This window comes from Pecten maximus, chromosome 16, assembly GCF_902652985.1.
Source record: "Pecten maximus chromosome 16, xPecMax1.1, whole genome shotgun sequence".
NCBI lineage: Eukaryota > Metazoa > Mollusca > Bivalvia > Pectinida > Pectinidae > Pecten > Pecten maximus.
Window position 1 is genome coordinate 3,182,016 of NC_047030.1, and position 20,029 is coordinate 3,202,044.

The 20,029-nt window shown below is 34.8% G+C and overlaps 1 protein-coding gene across 1 annotated transcript; it reads left to right on the forward strand.

Annotated features, from left to right (window-relative positions):
• The first annotated feature begins 4,025 nt into the window (after positions 1-4,025).
• Positions 4,026-18,184, forward strand: LOC117345297. The gene is made up of 4 exons (XM_033908354.1): positions 4,026-4,076; positions 4,323-4,478; positions 13,040-13,170; positions 17,741-18,184. Exons 1-4 carry the CDS (start codon positions 4,049-4,051, stop codon positions 18,125-18,127), a joined length of 702 nt encoding a protein of 233 aa, XP_033764245.1. The 5' UTR covers positions 4,026-4,048; the 3' UTR covers positions 18,128-18,184.
• Positions 18,185-20,029: the final 1,845 nt, after the last annotated feature.

Consider the following 20,029-nt stretch of genomic DNA (forward strand, 5'->3'; position numbering starts at 1 on the left):
ACGGTCCCTACCCAGTGTGTGAAATCTCACGGACGGTCCCTACCCAGTGTGTGAAATCTCACGGACGGTCCCTACCCAGTGTGTGAAATCTCACGGACGGTCCCTTTCTCGTTATGTCGATATTCTTGTTGTTTCGTCCTCCATTTTCTCACACAAAGATTACGAACAAAACTTAAACGGAAACAATACTCTCTGTGACAATGTGTACTTTGGTAGCAGTGTACAGTAAAAGTGCCCAATTCTTAGAAAAATAAGGCACATGTTTAGATATGTAAACATAACCAATTACCCCTACATGTTACCTACACCAATATATATACACACTGTATTTGTATCTATACAACATTTGTAATTTTAATAAAGCTGTGAAGGATAAGTAAACCTATTTTCCTGTTTTTCAGAACTGTGAAAACCATGGTAACCACTTCGAAAAAATCTGAAAAATCGCAAAATATCATGATTTTTGACTCAAAATGACACAATTCCCTACAAATTTTGTTTCTGAAACCTGTTTGAAATTAGATATCTCTATCCCAAAGACAGAATTAATCTTGTTTTGACATATATTCATCATTAGGATTTACGCCTATCTTACCTCGTCTGCTAAACACTACAGTTGGGAGCAAACTAAACTTGGTACCAAGTGCACTTTGTAGTGCACACGTAGTGAACAACGTAGTGCACTAGACTAAACATTGTAGTGCACTTGAGTTCACTACAATGTTAACTCCAGTGCACTACGATTAAACCTTTTGACTCAGTACTAATTTAGTCTTGTTGACAGAGAGATTTCTTATTTAGACTTAATATAATATACATGTAATATAATATATTCTGTCAAAATGTCAATCTTAACGTATAAAGGCCAGAGGAATTCAATCCATATGCCAGATGCAGGAAATGTGTATTTTTAATACTATGCTAAAACAATATGAAATATTTAAGTTCCATCTTCAGACATTTTAGTGGTTTGATTTTATATTTGTTTCATGTTTGTAAATGATGTATTAATGAAACCTGACTGCAGGTACATTCATCTTATCAATCATTAACTTACATATTATGTGTAACGTCCGCTCTCCATGAACACGGGACGTGAAAGTTTTTTGGGATGGTTGTGGTGTGATAAAACATAATTCAACACTGGATATAAAGTTTACTTATATTTATTAATCCACAGGAAAATCCCGAAGGTACAATACAATCCAATGAAGTTTCATCCATCTTCCACACTATCGCCGGCGCATTCACACTTAACAGTTCACACACATTTAAACAAAAACTAAGTCCTCACATCCTAAATATGTACATCCAAACGGCACTAAGTCCGTTTAGACTGAAAGCTGCTGGAGAACTCCTTATGCAAAACGCGCAAGTCTTTTTATATCCCCTAAGGGTTAATTAATATGTATGAATTGAGGATGTGGTCAATTGACCAATCCTGACCTTTAACCCGAAATATGGGCGTATCTAAACCCCTATCTCGTCATTTCCAAATACAGCCCTAGGCACTGACCACTGGTCCCACGGACCGTGTGCTACCTAATAACGACTGACTTTCAGGTTCTACCGTTTGGTTATATTTTACCTTGATATAGAATGAAGGGTGTAAACCTAAAACGGGTTAATTAGCTACTGATCTAAGGGAAGCAACTCGAATAGATTTGGCTGACTATAGCGTATAGCTTTAACTACTCTAGGTAACTTTGAACACATAATATATAAAACTTGTCTATTTCCTAGTTCACTACACATGAGAGGATACCTATAGTTAGATAAGGTATCGGTATCATGAATGCCGGCTATAAATGGACCCCCTTGGAGTTAATTGGGGAAACCGGCCTGATCAGGTGTGACCCACACCACACAGGGTAATTAATATGTACATGTAACAGGTATAAATGGCAGTGGTCTAGGGGCCCCAAGGGCCCTGGACTGGTATCAGTCTCTTGCAGTTAAGAATTTATTAGGATTTAGTGGCACTATATAATTCATTGTGTGTAAAAGTATGTAGCTTCCCCTCAACTTATGTTAATCAATTGTTTTATATTGAATAAGCGAACAAAGAGGTATGGTCGTTTTGCGCCTATCCTGACCTACGCTACGTACAGCGATAGTCTGGGCTTAAAATACAGGTAAAATATCACGTGACCTCAGTGATTCCCACACTACAAAAATAGATCGTCATGGTCCATTGGCGCGTTGTACTTAGTGAACGGATTACATACATGTACTCAATCAATACCATATGAAATAAAGTAAAATTGACCTGTTTAATATGAATTTTAATTATATAAGTAATCTCCATTGAAAGTCATGTTTGTTATAAAATGAGAAATCATTTTAGATTTCATCCATATACTAATTAGCAATACTGCATTTTGATTGTCATTTAAATAATGAAACTGAAAATTCAGTGAAAACAAAAACAATTTTGTTTACTGCAGATACAAAATATGAAACGATTGACCGAGCACTGTTTACTATGGTATACTGTTCACAGAACTGTATTAAGTTGAGTCGCGTTACATAATTATGAAAACAGTTCAAACTGAGGAACAAGTTAATCTCCCAGTGGCTCCACAGTTGTACCTGTGTCGGTCATTTCTGGACGTTTTGTCAACGAAAGTACATGTAATAATTTAGTATATTGTGAACTCGGAAGATTACCATTGTCAACATTCAGAAAACTTCGTATAATTAAGTACTGGTTGAAACTGAGAAATTCATATAATTGTATATTAAGAAATTGCTATGAGGAAAGGATAAGATCAAATGACAGTTGGATTTTAAACATAAGAGTTGAATTAGATAAATTAGGATTATCTTATCTTTGGAACAATATAACATGCAATGATAGAAAAGCTTATAAAATTATTGAAAATAGATTTTACGACGTTTATCGTCAAGAACTTTTATCAAACATACAAGCAATTCCAAAGGGTTTTCTATACCGACATCTTATCGATAATTTTACACTACAATTTTATTTAACTAAAACTATTAGTAGTTCTTACCAAAAGAATATAGCACGTATTAGACTTAGTTCACACAATTTAAATATTGAACAAGGACGGTATAGAAACCGTCCTAGAGATCATAGGATATGTGAAGTATGCAATTCTAATGATGTTGAGGATGAATTTCATTTTCTTCTAAGGTGTAACTGTTATACTGATTTAAGGCAAAAGTACATTAAGTAATATTATTACAGACGTCCCAGTGTTTTTAAGTTGATCCTTCTATTAAATACCCGGAATATTGGAGAATTAAATAAGTTAGGCAAATATATATCTTTGTGTTTTAAGCGCCGAAATAATTATATCTAATTTTGCCTCAAGATAGGTTGATACAAACATATCAGACCTGTACTTTCATTTAAATTTTATATCAGTTTAAAAGACATGTCGAATGGTTGAGATTGTATAATTATAGGATAAAAGGTATATATCAGTGTACTTCCTGTCTACAAATCAGTGGTCCTTATAAAGCTAATATGTAAAATCGTATATGTATATACTTAAAGTAAGGATTGGCACTATTTACCGTTTCTATAGTACTAGTATACTATATCATGCTTGTATTATCAATGAAACATATTGTATACTATATTACTTTATTATGCATTTATGATAAATGTATATGAATATTATCTATACTTAAAAATATGTCAGCGTTCATATAGATTTTATCCTGGGGCTTATATCGAGGATTTGTCTGAAGAATTTCTTTTAAAAAATCCTGAAAATTTTGTGGTCAACGTAGTGAATGTTAAAATATCAGTGCATAAACACTGTGATTATCATTTAATATGAATTTAAGTAAATGTAATGCATTGTGCTATTTTTTAATGATATACCATGTAATGTGTTCTTCTATATCAAGATATATATATTCTTGATTGATATAATGATATGATTGTCCATCACTATTCTGTACTATTGTATTATTGTATATGTATATGTCTACTCTCCAATGTGTCTCGTAACACAAGGAAATAAAATAATCTGAAATCTGAAATCTGTGGACCATTTTTTCCTGAAATAAAATGACTGCCAGACAACAATCTATGATTTGTAAGTATATAAACTTATGGATTCATATACTTTGATAATTATATCAACATATTTTTTAAAAGATAATTGAAACTGAGTAAGAGATATAAATGTTAACTCTTAACAAAGATTTTACAATTTCATGTACACGTATCTTTAGCTTTTTTTTTTTTTTTTTTTTAATTCACAATTTAGATATATTTTGTGATTTTGCTAATAAGGATTAGTGTTGGAAAACGTGAAAACAGTACCAGATTTATTTTACAGCCAAAGTGCCTCGGTATGCAGCAATGGTGTTTTTGGATCAAACTTGTGGGATTATCCCTACCACCAAAATTATGACCGGGACAACAAAATTAGAGGAAGTTGTGAAATGCATATGGGACGGAGAGGAAGTGGAAGGGAAAATTGTTGGATTGAACAGTAAGTTTAAATTATATGCATGTGTATTATGTATACTATATCAAAGACTTAAGTATACCAAATATTATTGTAAATATCAGACTACTGTAGTATATATACGAAAGACTAATTCATCAATTAGATATTGGTTTGAATCAGTGATACTGAATGCTATTCGTTATATTTGATCAGTGAATAATTGGTCAGAGGCATACAGCCACTGCCCTAAGGCATATTATAGGATAGGAGAAATGCAAAAAGTTTCCATATGACAATTTAACTCAGCATGTACCTGTTAGTCACTCAGGTGTGACCACGGCTGGTCAAGGTGTGAAATAGAGAAACAATAACCAGACCAGATATATAGTTATCACAGGGTACAACCAAACAGCAGATCTGGTAGAAGACCAATCAAATCTGATAATCATTAAATAAAATAATTAAATTTGATTTTATTATTAAGTCTATTACTTGTGGAATTACAAAAAAATACATTTACTATACAGTACTTAGCATATATGCAATGTCTTTGTACTCAGCAGTTGATTATCTGCATGTACATGTATATATATACATGTAGTTATATACATAAATCTATTATTTTGAAATGTCAATTAATGTTAAGAGCACTTTGTGTTCATCTCCTTATATACATTATGAATAATAACGCTAGCCGTTCACCGCTGTCTTCCCCTGTACATGCTACCCTCTGAAAACTGGACTTTTAATGGAAACCCTATAGAAATTGTCGATAAGTTTTGTTACCTTGGCCTGATTTTTTAACTTTAACGGTAGATTCACTGCAGCATTAGATACTTTGGCTTGCCAAGGAAGAAAAGCATATTATCATTTAAAAAGAAAAATGAAAGTGTTCACCCTTAATATTGAAACGAAAATGTCTTTATTTGACACTTATGTTGCATGTGTTTTGAATTACGGATGTGAAGTATGGGGACAAGCTGTTTCACCACAAATTGAAAAAGTTCATCTTCTTTTTCTCAAAGACTTACTTAATGTTAAGAAATCGGTAAATTCTTCTATGGTCTTCTTCGAAACTGGTAGATATTCATTGTATGTGCAACGTAAAATAGCAGTAATGAAATATTGGCTGAAATTACTAAAAACCAATAATTGTGTTTTAAAATCATGTTATGACGCACTTGTCGAATTGAATAATAAAAAACCTAATTGTAAAAGTAATTGGGTTTATCATATTAAAAATGAGCTTTGTAGTTTAGGTTTTGGTTATATTTGGAACAGCCAATACGTTTTAAATGAAAGTCATTTTATGCAAGTATATGTCCAGCGTGTTCATGATGTATTTATTCAAGAATTACGCAGTGCGTTTGATATATCGTCGAAATGTTATTTATACAAACATATTGTGGATACCTTCAATACTCAATTTTATCTTATTAAGCCAATTAATTATAAATTTAAAAAGTTATTGAGTCAATTCCGTATGCAAGGACACAGTCTAAATATTGAATCTGGGCGCTACAATAAAATACCTAGAAGTCAAAGAGTTTGCACAGTTTGTGACAAAAATGACGTCGAGGACGAAGTACATTTTGTGCTTCTTTGTCCTGCATATTCTGAACTAAGAAAAACATACATCAAAAAGTATTATTATTCTCGTCCAAGTGTTTATAAATTGATAGAATTATTTTCCAGTAAAAGTGTTAAAACCTTGAATAGATTGGGTAAATTTTTGTTACATGCCACTGCAGAAAGAAAAACTCTCCTTGTAAGTAACTAAATTAAATGCGTTTTGGAAATTATGATCACAGTTTTCATATGTAGTGTTCTAGTATATACATTATATATGTATGTAGAAAGTATGTTATTTATATTGAATAGTACATGTTTAAATTATGTCGTCATACTGTCATGACGTCATAGGCATGCAATACGTAGACGCTGTAATTGTTATGCATCAGTTACAAGTTTTCAAAAGCAATATGTTATTCATTATTATGTGTCGTAAGTATATTGCCTGTGTTGGGCCCTCCGCCATCTTGTCATTCAAGTTGCAATATGTATACATATTATATGAATATTGTGTTATCCTATATGCTGTGTTGCATTTGGAATAAATAAATTGAATTGAATTTACCTGTTGGTCACTCAGGTGTGACCACGGCTGGTGGAGTTACAAGTTTTTATTTCATCCAAATGCAAAACAAGCATATAGGGAACAGTACAAACATTTTCATAATTATCATGACATAGACAAGCATAAGATGGCGGAGGACAATATTACCATCAATACTACTGTAATGAGATGTACAAGACATGTTGTAACTACATTGTGTTATCAATATACACTGTAAACTCACCAGTTTCAACTTATTGAATAAATATGACAAAACCGTGACGTCATACATAGTAACGACACGTCATAACGGATGACGTCATACTATATAAAAAGCTACAGAAGCAACAGTGACACTGATGAAAAATGATGAATCAATAATAGCAACAAACTAAGATCAATTTAATTACTTGCAAGCAGGGCTTTTCTTTTCGCTGTAGCACGAAACAAATACTTACCCAACATATTCAAAATTTTAACACTTTTACTCGAGAATAATTCAATATACTTATACACACTTGGTCGACAATAACAATACTTTTTGATGTATGTCGCCCTTAATTCGGAATATGCCGGACAGAGAAGTACAAAATGCACTTCATCCTCTACGTCATTTTTATCACAGACAGTACAAATCCTCTGATTTCTAGGGATGCTATTATAACGCCCAGACTCGATATTGAGACTGTGACACTGCATACGAAATTGGCTTAATAACTTCTTAAATATATGATTGATAGGTTTAATTAGATAGAACTGAGTACAGAAGGAATTCACAATATGTTTATACAAATAACATTTGGGGGATACATCAAAAGCATTATACAATTCTTGAACAAAAACATCATGAATACGTTGGTTGTATATTTGCAAAAAATGATTTTCATTTAAAACACATTGATTTTTCCAAACATATCCAAATCCTAAACTACAAAGTTCATACTTAATATGATAGACCCAATTAGTTTTACAATTAGGTTTTCTGCAATTCAATTCGACTAGAGCATCATAGCATGATTTCAAAATACAATTTTTTGATTTCAATATTTTTAACCAATATTTCATAACAGATGTTTTACGTTGCACATACAATGAATATCTACCGGTTTCAAAAAATACCATAGAGGTATTGACTGTTTTTCTAACGTTAAGTAAATCCTTAAGAAAAAGGAGGTGAATTTTTTCTACTTGTGGCGAAACATCTTGCCCCCAAACTTCACACCCATAATTCAAAATACATGTAACATATGTATCAAATAAGGAGAGTTTTGTTTCCGTGTTAAGGTTAAAGTGTTTCATTTTTCTTTTCAATTGAAAATATGCTTTCCTGCCTTGAGAAGCTAAAGTATCTTGCGCTACAGAAAATCTGCCGTTAAAATTAAAAACCAAACCCAGGTAACAAAACTTATCCACAATTTCTATAGGTTTACTATTGAACGTCCAGCTTTCACCAGGTAATATTCTTTTCTTTTTTCTAAAAATAACAATTTTTGTTTTGTCTGTGTTAACTTTTAAATTCCACTTAGTAGTGTAAGTCTGTAAACAGTAAAGCATACGTTGGAGGTCAGTAACGTCCTCGGAGAACAAAACTGTATCATCTGCATACATTAACATAAACAGGTTAATCAACTGTAAGGAGTAACTTTGACAATCAGACTTTATAAATTCACTTTCCATATCATTTACAAATAAAGAATATAGTATGGGAGACAAAGATTCCCCTTGTAATAAACCGACATGCAAATCGAACATGGCGGATAATTTACCATTAAGTTTCACGCACGAACGTACATTATCATAAATTGATGAAATAACATTAAGTAATCGCCCTCTAATACCACTTTTCCAAAGTTTATGCCATAAATATCGATGATTAATACTATCAAAAGCCTTACTGTAATCAATAAAAACACAATATAGTCGTTTGCTTTGTTCTATAGAATTAATAATTAAGCTTTGTAATGCAAAAATTGCATCTCTAGTACCAAACCCAGGCTTGAAACCAAACTGTGCATCGGTAACAATATCTTCACGAGCGCTCCACTTCAACAAGCGCTTATTTAACATAGACGTAAAAAGTTTAGCTTAATGACTAATTAATGTTATGCCTCTGTAATTGTTAACATTATCAATATCCCCCTTTTTGTGCAGGGGAATTATAACACCTTGAGCCCATGACTCTGGGAAATAACCAATTTGTAGCATGGTATTGAATAACTTTAATAAAACTGGTAGGAATACATTTTTATATTCAATAAAATATTCATTAAGTACCATATCAATACCAGCAGCTTTGCCCCTGGGCAGATCCTTAATTACTTCCAATATTTCATCATTACTAAAATCTACATCTAACTCGGGATATACGCACTCAGTATCATTACTACTCCTAATAACACTATTGTCTGTTTCACCCGCTAGATCTTTGAAATAGTTGAAAAAATCTGTTAATGATACAATGCCAGTCTTAGAGGTCTTATGATTTGAAAAATGACGATAAAACTCCCTAGGGTTATTACGTTTCAATAAATCCAGCATATTGCCTTCCATACTATTATATTTACGTTTCATCTTTCTCTCATAGACTTTATATTGTTTTTTGGCATGGGCGAGAGTAGTTCGGTTAGCTGAGGACCGCTCACTATTAAACTCAGATAAAGCCCTTTTATATCTTTTATACAAATTTCTACAACTGTTGTCAAACCATGGCTTATCCGTTTCCATTTTAACCGAAGTACCAATATGACAGGAACATGAACAATCAATAACTTTACTGTTGGAGATACAAAATCTATCAAACAATTTGCGTGTACATGAAACAAAATCATTGAGACATATATCGACACTTTCTTTCGAGCAATCAAGTGATTCACCACAGCTATGTATTAAAAGTCTGGCGTTAAATATATCACTCGTAACGCTGCTACTGGCCTCATTTGACCATCTTACATTTGTTATAGTGGTATACGTATCATTACCTTGGCAACAGTTACATTGAAAGGTAGCTGATAAACAATCTAAAACAAGAAATATTGGTGCATGATCGGAGTATTCCGTAAAGCCACCTACTTCAAAACTTTTAATAGACGACATTGAACCATTATCCGTCAATGCGTAATCTATAACAGAACAGCCATTCGAATTAACAAATGTTAATTTACCATCCAGATCGCCAGAGGTACGACCATTTATAATTTGAACACCCGTTGTTTTACAAAGATGTAGTAAATAACGACCAAAGGTATTAACTTGTTGGTCCTCTGATGTACGTGTAACTGTACATGGATCCTGAGGGTAACTAATGAACCCCTCAAGCTGACGATGAACGCTATCATGCAGTAAGTCGATAGGTATAAAGTCCGGATCTATGCCGGTCCTACTGTTAAGATCGCCCATTACAAAAACCTTCCCTAATGAACTATAAGAGGCAATGCTGTTCTCAAGTACCGAGAATATATCCTCTTCGTACGAACGATAAAATACAGAACCCTCGGGAGGTAGATATACAAGCGCTAGATAAACACTTTTCTGGTCAGGAAATAGTTTACCATCAATTTTTACCCATACAATGCTGTCTAAAAGTACAGACTCAAGAGAAATGTAATTGTGTAACCATGGTTTGTATAAACATACTAATCCACCACCTTTACATTTTGATCTAACAACAGGTTTAAAGCCTTTAAAACCTTTTACATTTAACTCATCCTTATCATCTAGCCAACATTCTGTTAGGCAAACAATGTCTGCTTCACTGAAGGTGGTACAAAAATCAGTGTTTTCGACTTTATTTATTAACCCTCTCTGAACGTTCCAACAACAAAGCCGTATAGAAGTATTGGCCTCCGCCAACCGCTAATCGGCTGATTTGACGTGAGTCTCATCTGATGTCTGTTCAGAAATAGGCACACCCGTTGTCTGACATCTCGTAGTACCCGTTTGGTTATGTCCGTCCTTGCCTGACTTGACACTATTGTCTTGACGACCCGTGCTTGCTGGGGAACCTGCAGGGGAAAGCGGCGTTGAAGATTGTCGACGTCGCTTTGCATCACGCCTATCACTGTAGTGTGTGCGAGTACTCATAGGTTGGTCAGCAGTAGAAAACCCCTGGGTGGTCTCTACAGACTCTTCACCAGTGTATAATACTCCATCAACGTACATTTTGTCCCTCATAAACTTAACCTTGTGATTGAGTCTACGAAGACGCTTGGCAACGGGATATAGTTTCTTACGAATCTCTTCCACGGCGGACGGAAACTGTTCGTTCACGCCATATCGTGTGCCTCTAAGAAGGTAGGACCGTGAAAGAACTAAACTATGCTGGCTCTGATAAAGAAATCTGGCCACGATAGGTCGGGGCCTGTCCTGTTTCCGTTTCCCGAATCGGTGCACATTACCAAACTCAACGTCTTGGATGTCTAATTCGTTGTATAGGAACGACCTAACTAATGCCTCGGTGTCCTCTCTGACGTTCTCACTTAATCCATTAAAAACGAGGTTGGCCTTCATGGACCGGCACTGAAGGTCAGTTACTATCGACCTCAGTTCATGTCGTTCTTCATATGCCTTTTCTAATTCTACTGACAAAGCGACTGAATCCGATCTATTGGCTTGGCTTTTTAACACACTGATATCAGATTCATGCCTATCTGTCTGAGCCTTCACCGAATCAAACATTTGACCAATCGCTTCAGCGCTGTGCTCCAGATCACGCGTTTGGCAACTCAATGCCCCAAATTTGTCCTCGATATCACGCACGCGCGACGATAAAAGAGTGAGATCATGTTGAACTTTATCTATTTTATTGACTTGTTCCTCAATGTGTTTGAGTCTGTTTTCTATACGTGTCATAAAGTGAACCATGTCTGAATTACTCACTTCCGAAGTCGCTGTGCCCATGGCGTCGTCATATAGCACTGCACGAGACGCCCCTAATACAGATGACGTAGTTGGTTCCGACCCTGCACTCATAGTGCTGATCAACTGGTGTGCGGGTACAGGAATAAAGTCATACACATTGATTATATAAGCACAATGGAGAAGAATGCACGTGTCTTACACTTCTCTCTCCTATAGAGCCTCACGCCTCGAGTCCGTCACGGTTGATTAGGCATACAGGTGAGCGCAACCGGTGAACAGGTGATCATCAAATACATATACAATGGACAGTCAATTGTTTGAAATAAAATGACGCTTAAATGCTCAGTACTCCAATATATCACCTTCGAACGTGACCGAAATCGAAGTATCAATCATAGTTCAAAAGTTGAGCCAGAAATTAAAGAAACCACACTGGCCACAACCATATTATATCACAAAAACTTACGGAGTCCCGACACACGTCTAAACACACCTGCCGCCATCTTGTGTTCTTGTGGTCAAGGTGTCAAATTAACCAGACCAGATATATAGTCAGCTGTTAGAAGACCAATACAATATGATTATCATTTTATTAGATAATTAAATATGATTTCATTAAGTCTGTTACTTGTGGACTTACGAACAAAGTACATGCAATATGTCTTTGTACTCATCAGTTAATTATCTACATGTATATTACTGTAGTTATATATATGAAAATTGAAAAAAAAAAAAATGACGCAGACAAAGATTAGCACTTTCGTCTCTTCTTTGGGACTCTTCAAACTGAAAAGTATATATATATATATATTATGTTTAGTTAATGAAGAAACAGAATAATCGAAATTGAGATAAACTTTGAATTTTACAATACAAAATAGAAGATAAAGGTATTACAGAGAGGAGATTTTTAAGGTCAATAACACAAATATAGAAAATGAAAAATAGATATAAATGTGTAATAGAGATGTTGAGAAGAGAGAAAAAACACTAAATAATATAGATTGGCTTTTTAGGTCACCTGAGACAAAGTCTCAAGTGACCTATTCTAATCCCCTTTTGTCCGTCGTGCGTCCGTAAACAATTTACATTTTCGACTTCTTCTCCAAAACCCCTAAACCAAATTCAGTGAAATTTAGCAGGAAGCTTCTATGGCTAAAGGTCAACCAAAATTGTGAATAATATGGTCCCCACCCCCAAGGGGCCTGAGGGGTGGGGCTAAAAAGAGTAAAATTGACTAAAATTTCAAAAATCTTCTTCTCTACTCTCAGATATAGTGGAATCAAACACTGTTCATAGATTGAAGGGTCTTAAGGTGCTTTACCAAAATTGTGAATTTCCTGACCCTGGGGTCACACATTTGCCCCTGGGGAGGGGATAAACTTTACCGGTATACACCTGTTGGCCCTGACTGACCCATAGGGTCTGATGGGTGGGTTCAAAAAGGGTCAATTAAATTAACTGAAATATTCAAATCTCAGGTGACCGTTAAGGCCCATATATTGGGCCTCTTGTCTTTGGGTATTTAGGCTTTCTCTACCGAATAATTTGAATATACATTAATTATTTTGATACAGACGATTTTTGATAACAAATGAAATATTTTACAGTGATTTTTCATTTACTATAGATTCTCCAAGTGAGCTTGGCATGATTCTTGAAGACTTTGAGAGCAGACCAAGCAGCAACCAGCCATCTCCAATAAGCAGCCCATCTCCCCCACCAAAAAAGAAAGTCAAAGTGAATAATCCAATTTTAAATGTAAGTATTAATAAATTAGCATTCTTATTGATCAATATACGACACCAAGCGTTTACCAGGTAAGACATTCTGAACTATGATACAGGTAAAGTATTTTCTTGGTCAGGTGAGACTACAAGTTTACAAGTTTTTATTTCATCCAAATGCAAAACAAGCATATAGGGAACAGTACAAACATTTTCATAATTATCATGACATAGACAAGCATAAGATGGCGGAGGACAATATTACCATCAATACTAATGAGATGTACAAGACATGTTGTAACTACATTGTGTTATCAATATACACTGTAAACTCACCAGTTTCAACTTATTGAATAAATATGACAAAACCGTGACGTCATACATAGTAACGACACGTCATAACGGATGACGTCATACTATATAAAAAGCTACAGAAGCAACAGTGACACTGATGAAAAATGATGAATCAATAATAGCAACAAACTAAGATCAATTTAATTACTTGCAAGCAGGGCTTTTCTTTTCGCTGTAGCCAATATTTCATAACAGATGTTTTACGTTGCACATACAATGAATATCTACCGGTTTCAAAAAATACCATAGAGGTATTGACTGTTTTTCTAACGTTAAGTAAATCCTTAAGAAAAAGGAGGTGAATTTTTTCTACTTGTGGCGAAACATCTTGCCCCCAAACTTCACACCCATAATTCAAAATACATGTAACATATGTATCAAATAAGGAGAGTTTTGTTTCCGTGTTAAGGTTAAAGTGTTTCATTTTTCTTTTTAATTGAAAATATGCTTTCCTGCCTTGAGAAGCTAAAGTATCTTGCGCTACAGAAAATCTGCCGTTAAAATTAAAAACCAAACCCAGGTAACAAAACTTATCCACAATTTCTATAGGTTTACTATTGAACGTCCAGCTTTCACCAGGTAATATTCTTTTCTTTTTTCTAAAAATAACAATTTTTGTTTTGTCTGTGTTAACTTTTAAATTCCACTTAGTAGTGTAAGTCTGTAAACAGTAAAGCATACGTTGGAGGTCAGTAACGTCCTCGGAGAACAAAACTGTATCATCTGCATACATTAACATAAACAGGTTAATCAACTGTAAGGAGTAACTTTGACAATCAGACTTTATAAATTCACTTTCCATATCATTTACAAATAAAGAATATAGTATGGGAGACAAAGATTCCCCTTGTAATAAACCGACATGCAAATCGAACATGGCGGATAATTTACCATTAAGTTTCACGCACGAACGTACATTATCATAAATTGATGAAATAACATTAAGTAATCGCCCTCTAATACCACTTTTCCAAAGTTTATGCCATAAATATCGATGATTAATACTATCAAAAGCCTTACTGTAATCAATAAAAACACAATATAGTCGTTTGTTCTGTTCTATAGAATTAATAATTAAGCTTTGTAATGCAAAAATTGCATCTCTAGTACCAAACCCAGGCTTGAAACTAAACTGTGCATCGGTAACAATATCTTCACGAGCGCTCCACTTCAACAAGCGCTTATTTAACATAGACGTAAAAAGTTTAGCTAAATGACTAATTAATGTTATGCCTCTGTAATTGTTAACATTATCAATATCCCCCTTTTTGTGCAGGGGAATTATAACACCTTGAGCCCATGACTCTGGGAAATAACCAATTTGTAGCATGGTATTGAATAACTTTAATAAAACTGGTAGGAATACATTTTTATATTCAATAAAATATTCATTAAGTACCATATCAATACCAGCAGCTTTGCCCCTGGGCAGATCCTTAATTACTTCCAATATTTCATCATTACTAAAATCTACATCTAACTCGGGATATACGCACTCAGTATCATTACTACTTGTAATAACACTATTGTCTGTTTCACCCGCTAGATCTTTGAAATAGTTGAAAAAATCTGTTAATGATACAATGCCAGTCTTAGAGGTCTTATGATTTGAAAAATGACGATAAAACTCCCTAGGGTTATTACGTTTCAATAAATCCAGCATATTGCCTTCCATACTATTATATTTACGTTTCATCTTTCTCTCATAGACTTTATATTGTTTTTTGGCATGGGCGAGAGTAGTTCGGTTAGCTGAGGACCGCTCACTATTAAACTCAGATAAAGCCCTTTTATATCTTTTATACAAATTTCTACAACTGTTGTCAAACCATGGCTTATCCGTTTCCATTTTAACCGAAGTACCAATATGACAGGAACATGAACAATCAATAACTTTACTGTTGGAGATACAAAATCTATCAAACAATTTGCGTGTACATGAAACAAAATCATTGAGACATATATCGACACTTTCTTTCGAGCAATCAAGTGATTCACCACAGCTATGTATTAAAAGTCTGGCGTTAAATATATCACTCGTAACGCTGCTACTGGCCTCATTTGACCATCTTACATTTGTTATAGTGGTATACGTATCATTACCTTGGCAACAGTTACATTGAAAGGTAGCTGATAAACAATCTAAAACAAGAAATATTGGTGCATGATCGGAGTATTCCGTAAAGCCACCTACTTCAAAACTTTTAATAGACGACATTGAACCATTATCCGTCAATGCGTAATCTATAACAGAACAGCCATTCGAATTAACAAATGTTAATTTACCATCCAGATCGCCAGAGGTACGACCATTTATAATTTGAACACCCGTTGTTTTACAAAGATGTAGTAAATAACGACCAAAGGTATTAACTTGTTGGTCCTCTGATGTACGTGTAACTGTACATGGATCCTGAGGGTAACTAATGAACCCCTCAAGCTGACGATGAACGCTATCATGCAGTAAGTCGATAGGTATAAAGTCCGGATCTATGCCGGTCCTACTGTTAAGATCGCCCATTACAAAAACCTTCCCTAATGAACTATAAGAGGCAATGCTGTTCTCAAGTACCGAGAATATATCCTCTTCGTACGAACGATAAAATACAGAACCCTCGGGAGGTAGATATACAAGCGCTAGATAAACACTTTTCTGGTCAGGAAATAGTTTACCATCAATTTTTACCCATACAATGCTGTCTAAAAGTACAGACTCAAGAGAAATGTAATTGTGTAACCATGGTTTGTATAAACATACTAATCCACCACCTTTACATTTTGATCTAACAACAGGTTTAAAGCCTTTAAAACCTTTTACATTTAACTCATCCTTATCATCTAGCCAACATTCTGTTAGGCAAACAATGTCTGCTTCACTGAAGGTGGTACAAAAATCAGTGTTTTCGACTTTATTTATTAACCCTCTCTGAACGTTCCAACAACAAAGCCGTATAGAAGCATTGGCCTCCGCCAACCGCTAATCGGCTGATTTGACGTGAGTCTCATCTGATGTCTGTTCAGAAATAGGCACACCCGTTGTCTGACATCTCGTAGTACCCGTTTGGTTATGTCCGTCCTTGCCTGACTTGACACTATTGTCTTGACGACTCGTGCTTGCTGGGGAACCTGCAGGGGAAAGCGGCGTTGAAGATTGTCGACGTCGCTTTGCAACACGCCTATCACTGTAGTGTGTGCGAGTACTCATAGGTTGGTCAGCAGTAGAAAACCCCTGGGTGGTCTCTACAGACTCTTCACCAGTGTATAATACTCCATCAACGTACATTTTGTCCCTCATAAACTTAACCTTGTGATTGAGTCTACGAAGACGCTTGGCAACGGGATATAGTTTCTTACGAATCTCTTCCACGGCGGACGGAAACTGTTCGTTCACGCCATATCGTGTGCCTCTAAGAAGGTAGGAACGTGAAAGAACTAAACTATGCTGGCTCTGATAAAGAAATCTGGCCACGATAGGTCGGGGCCTGTCCTGTTTCCGTTTCCCGAATCGGTGCACATTACCAAACTCAACGTCTTGGATGTCTAATTCGTTGTATAGGAACGACCTAACTAATGCCTCGGTGTCCTCTCTGACGTTCTCACTTAATCCATTAAAAACGAGGAGTGAGATCTAGAGTAGGACAATAGGGGATAATTACAGGTAAGGTCTATCCAACAGATCAATTTTCACACCTTGGTCTGGTATGGTCATACCTGAGTGACCACCTGGTAAATTCCATTTAAAAGTGGTCAGTCAAACGCAACATTTTGTAATCAATCATTTCAGCAAAATAATAATGATAAGTAATTAACCTCCCTATAGACATTTGAAAAAAAAAATCATTTGTTTATAACCTTATAAATATAATAATGTAATAATTAAGTAATGAAAAAAGTAAAATCACATTTTAAATATTAGCATTTTCAACAATCAATACTCAGGCCAACATTTCCCCCTACTTATTTCTCACCTAAAATCCTGATGTTGGCTAGAGTGAAAGACACCGTTTCAGAAAAGTTTCATAATCTAAGATTTTTTCATTTTAATAATTGTTTAATAAATTGCATGAATGCATTTCATTTGTTTTATATATATGTTAGATTTAATTAAAAACAGTTATAATATATGCCTGTATTCATATTGCTATTCATACTACCAAGAAGTAATCAAATTATAAACATATTTGTTTAACCTTTTATTTTTAACATATTTCCTTTCTGACTGAAATTAATTTCATTATTTTTCTATTCAGAAAAAGAAATCAACTGCCCAGACACTGACATCAGGCTGTGCAGCAGTGTATGACTTCATTGGTGATGATCCAATGTTGACATCAACGCGTCTGATGTATGATCTAGACACAGAAGTGACAGAGATCATAAAAGATTCGTCAGCAAACTTTAAAAGTCAGGAAGTCCAGACCTGTGTTGTCACATACAACAACACCACACAGACAGACCCGCAAACAGACTCAAACAAGGACATGTTCAATCAAATTATGAACCGTATCAATCAGATAGAATCAAAAGTGGATAGAATCCTGGACATGTCTAGTAACATATCTAATGTTAATAGTACCCCTAATCCACAAACTGATCATGATGTCTTTGTATTTTCAACACCTCCAAGCTGCAAGTAAAACTAAATTTCCTGTGTAAATATACATTCGAAAAATCTGGAAATGTATAATCTCTCGAACCCATTTCTGTTTTTAAACAAATGTGAAACCTGTATGTACTACTTCATAATGAATAAACCAATTAAAGAATACATTTATGTTTACATTCATTCTGTATATCATAATACAGGAGTTAGCTGCTTAACAAAAATTCTCCCATGGCTATCCTACTGTGGTCTGCTACCTTGTCATACAACCAACTCAAGCCAGAGACAGAGAAGACTTCCTTGGCCCTGGCTGTAATGTTTACGTTTAGTTGTCTACAAACCATGGCAGGATAACAACATAGAACGCTAACACAATAACGAAACCATAACTTAATAAAATCCATAAACCGGTCGCGAATTATGGATAAAAATGGGGGAACTTGTTTATCCCATAACTTCTTTACTTACAAATGTAAGCTTGTCAAGTTCAAATTCTCCCAACGTAGCAACTAAATTCCGTGAACCAAATCATAACGCGACAAAATATAGTTCGTTATGAACGAAAGCTTATCAATCTATTTCAGGTGAGAGAAGTTTCCAAAGTTTTATGTGTGGGCTGGGTAATATAATGTAGATGTAAAATATATATTAAAAAAAAAAAAACTTCTAACCTATTTTTGTCAAGAAGAGTTAATTATGTGTGTATTTTGTTGTAAATTTCGATGATTTTTTTTGTGCTGAATTCAATACTTCAAAAACTTTTTTAAACATTCTATTTGCAGGTTTCCGAGATGACATTCTTCAAAATTATGGCTAGTGGACCAGTGTTGAAAACACCATTTAAGCAGTACAGTGGTAAACGTTAACATTATCGTCTTTGGGAAATCATTCGGTTCCTTGGTTTCTATAGGTTTATGCCTACGTTAGATGCTGCAACCGTTTCATTCAAATTACTTAAGCATTGAACTGTTTTTGTATGGTATTTATGATCTATTTGAACGGCAGAGCTTTGCAAGCAAACAAATCATAATGCGCGCTCTGTCGTTCAAATAGATCATAAATACCATACAAAAACAGTTCAACGCTTATATTTACATTTTCCAACGTTTTGATTTTTTTTCCTTTGACAGATCATATTTAAAAAAAACTCATAATTCCCGCGTTACCGACAGGCAACACAAATTTTAGTCGTTAACTGGAACAGCCTTCATGTCTCGTGCAGATTGGCAAACAAAATCGGCAACAAAATAGTGCTTGAAAAAAAACCCCAACAATTTATTATATTCTACATTTATTACAAACAAAGTATATGGCATGTTTTCTCATAATAAATTATTTGACAAAAATATGTATTTTTGCTCAAATTTATCTATAACAATGCTTTCAGTATATTGGCCCGGAACAAAATATTGCGCAGGTCTGTGTTGTATTACTACGCTGATACTGTCGCGTGATGCATGGCACTTAAACAAACATCAACGACACAACTCTCAAAAAGGCTTTATAGTGACAATGCCATACAAATGTAAATATAGCGATTTAACCATTGTGTATTACATTTGTTCATTGTTTTGATAATTCATTCATGGCTATCGGCGTCCACTGCATACCGGGAATCAAGGGGGGTGGGGGTCAGTTTTGGTGCGCTATAATCGATGCAATATCTCGCTTCCGTGCGTCGTCTATTTTACCGTCAAATTATATTTCGTACGACTCAAACCCCAGATTAATCGACATTTCCATGAGAACACCCCTCTCATCCAGTTATGCTAATGTTGACCACCGACAAATCCACAAAACGTATCCATGTTGATCTTTTGAAGACAGACGACAAAAAAAAAAAAATGTGTTGAGTAGTAAAAATAGTCCGTGGTCAAAGGCCAGAGGTTAGCCAATCAGATTTGTTGGGGGTCACAAATGACCAATCGGGGGCTTA

Bases quoted from the DNA above. Each gene is read 5' to 3' on its own strand.
- LOC117345297 (XM_033908354.1), top strand. From the start codon at position 4,049: ATGACTGCCAGACAACAATCTATGATTT. The intron at 4,077-4,322 runs GTAAGTATATAA...TTTATTTTACAG, and splicing joins CAGACAACAATCTATGATTT to CCAAAGTGCCTCGGTATGCA. The intron at 4,479-13,039 runs GTAAGTTTAAAT...CATTTACTATAG, and splicing joins GAAAATTGTTGGATTGAACA to ATTCTCCAAGTGAGCTTGGC.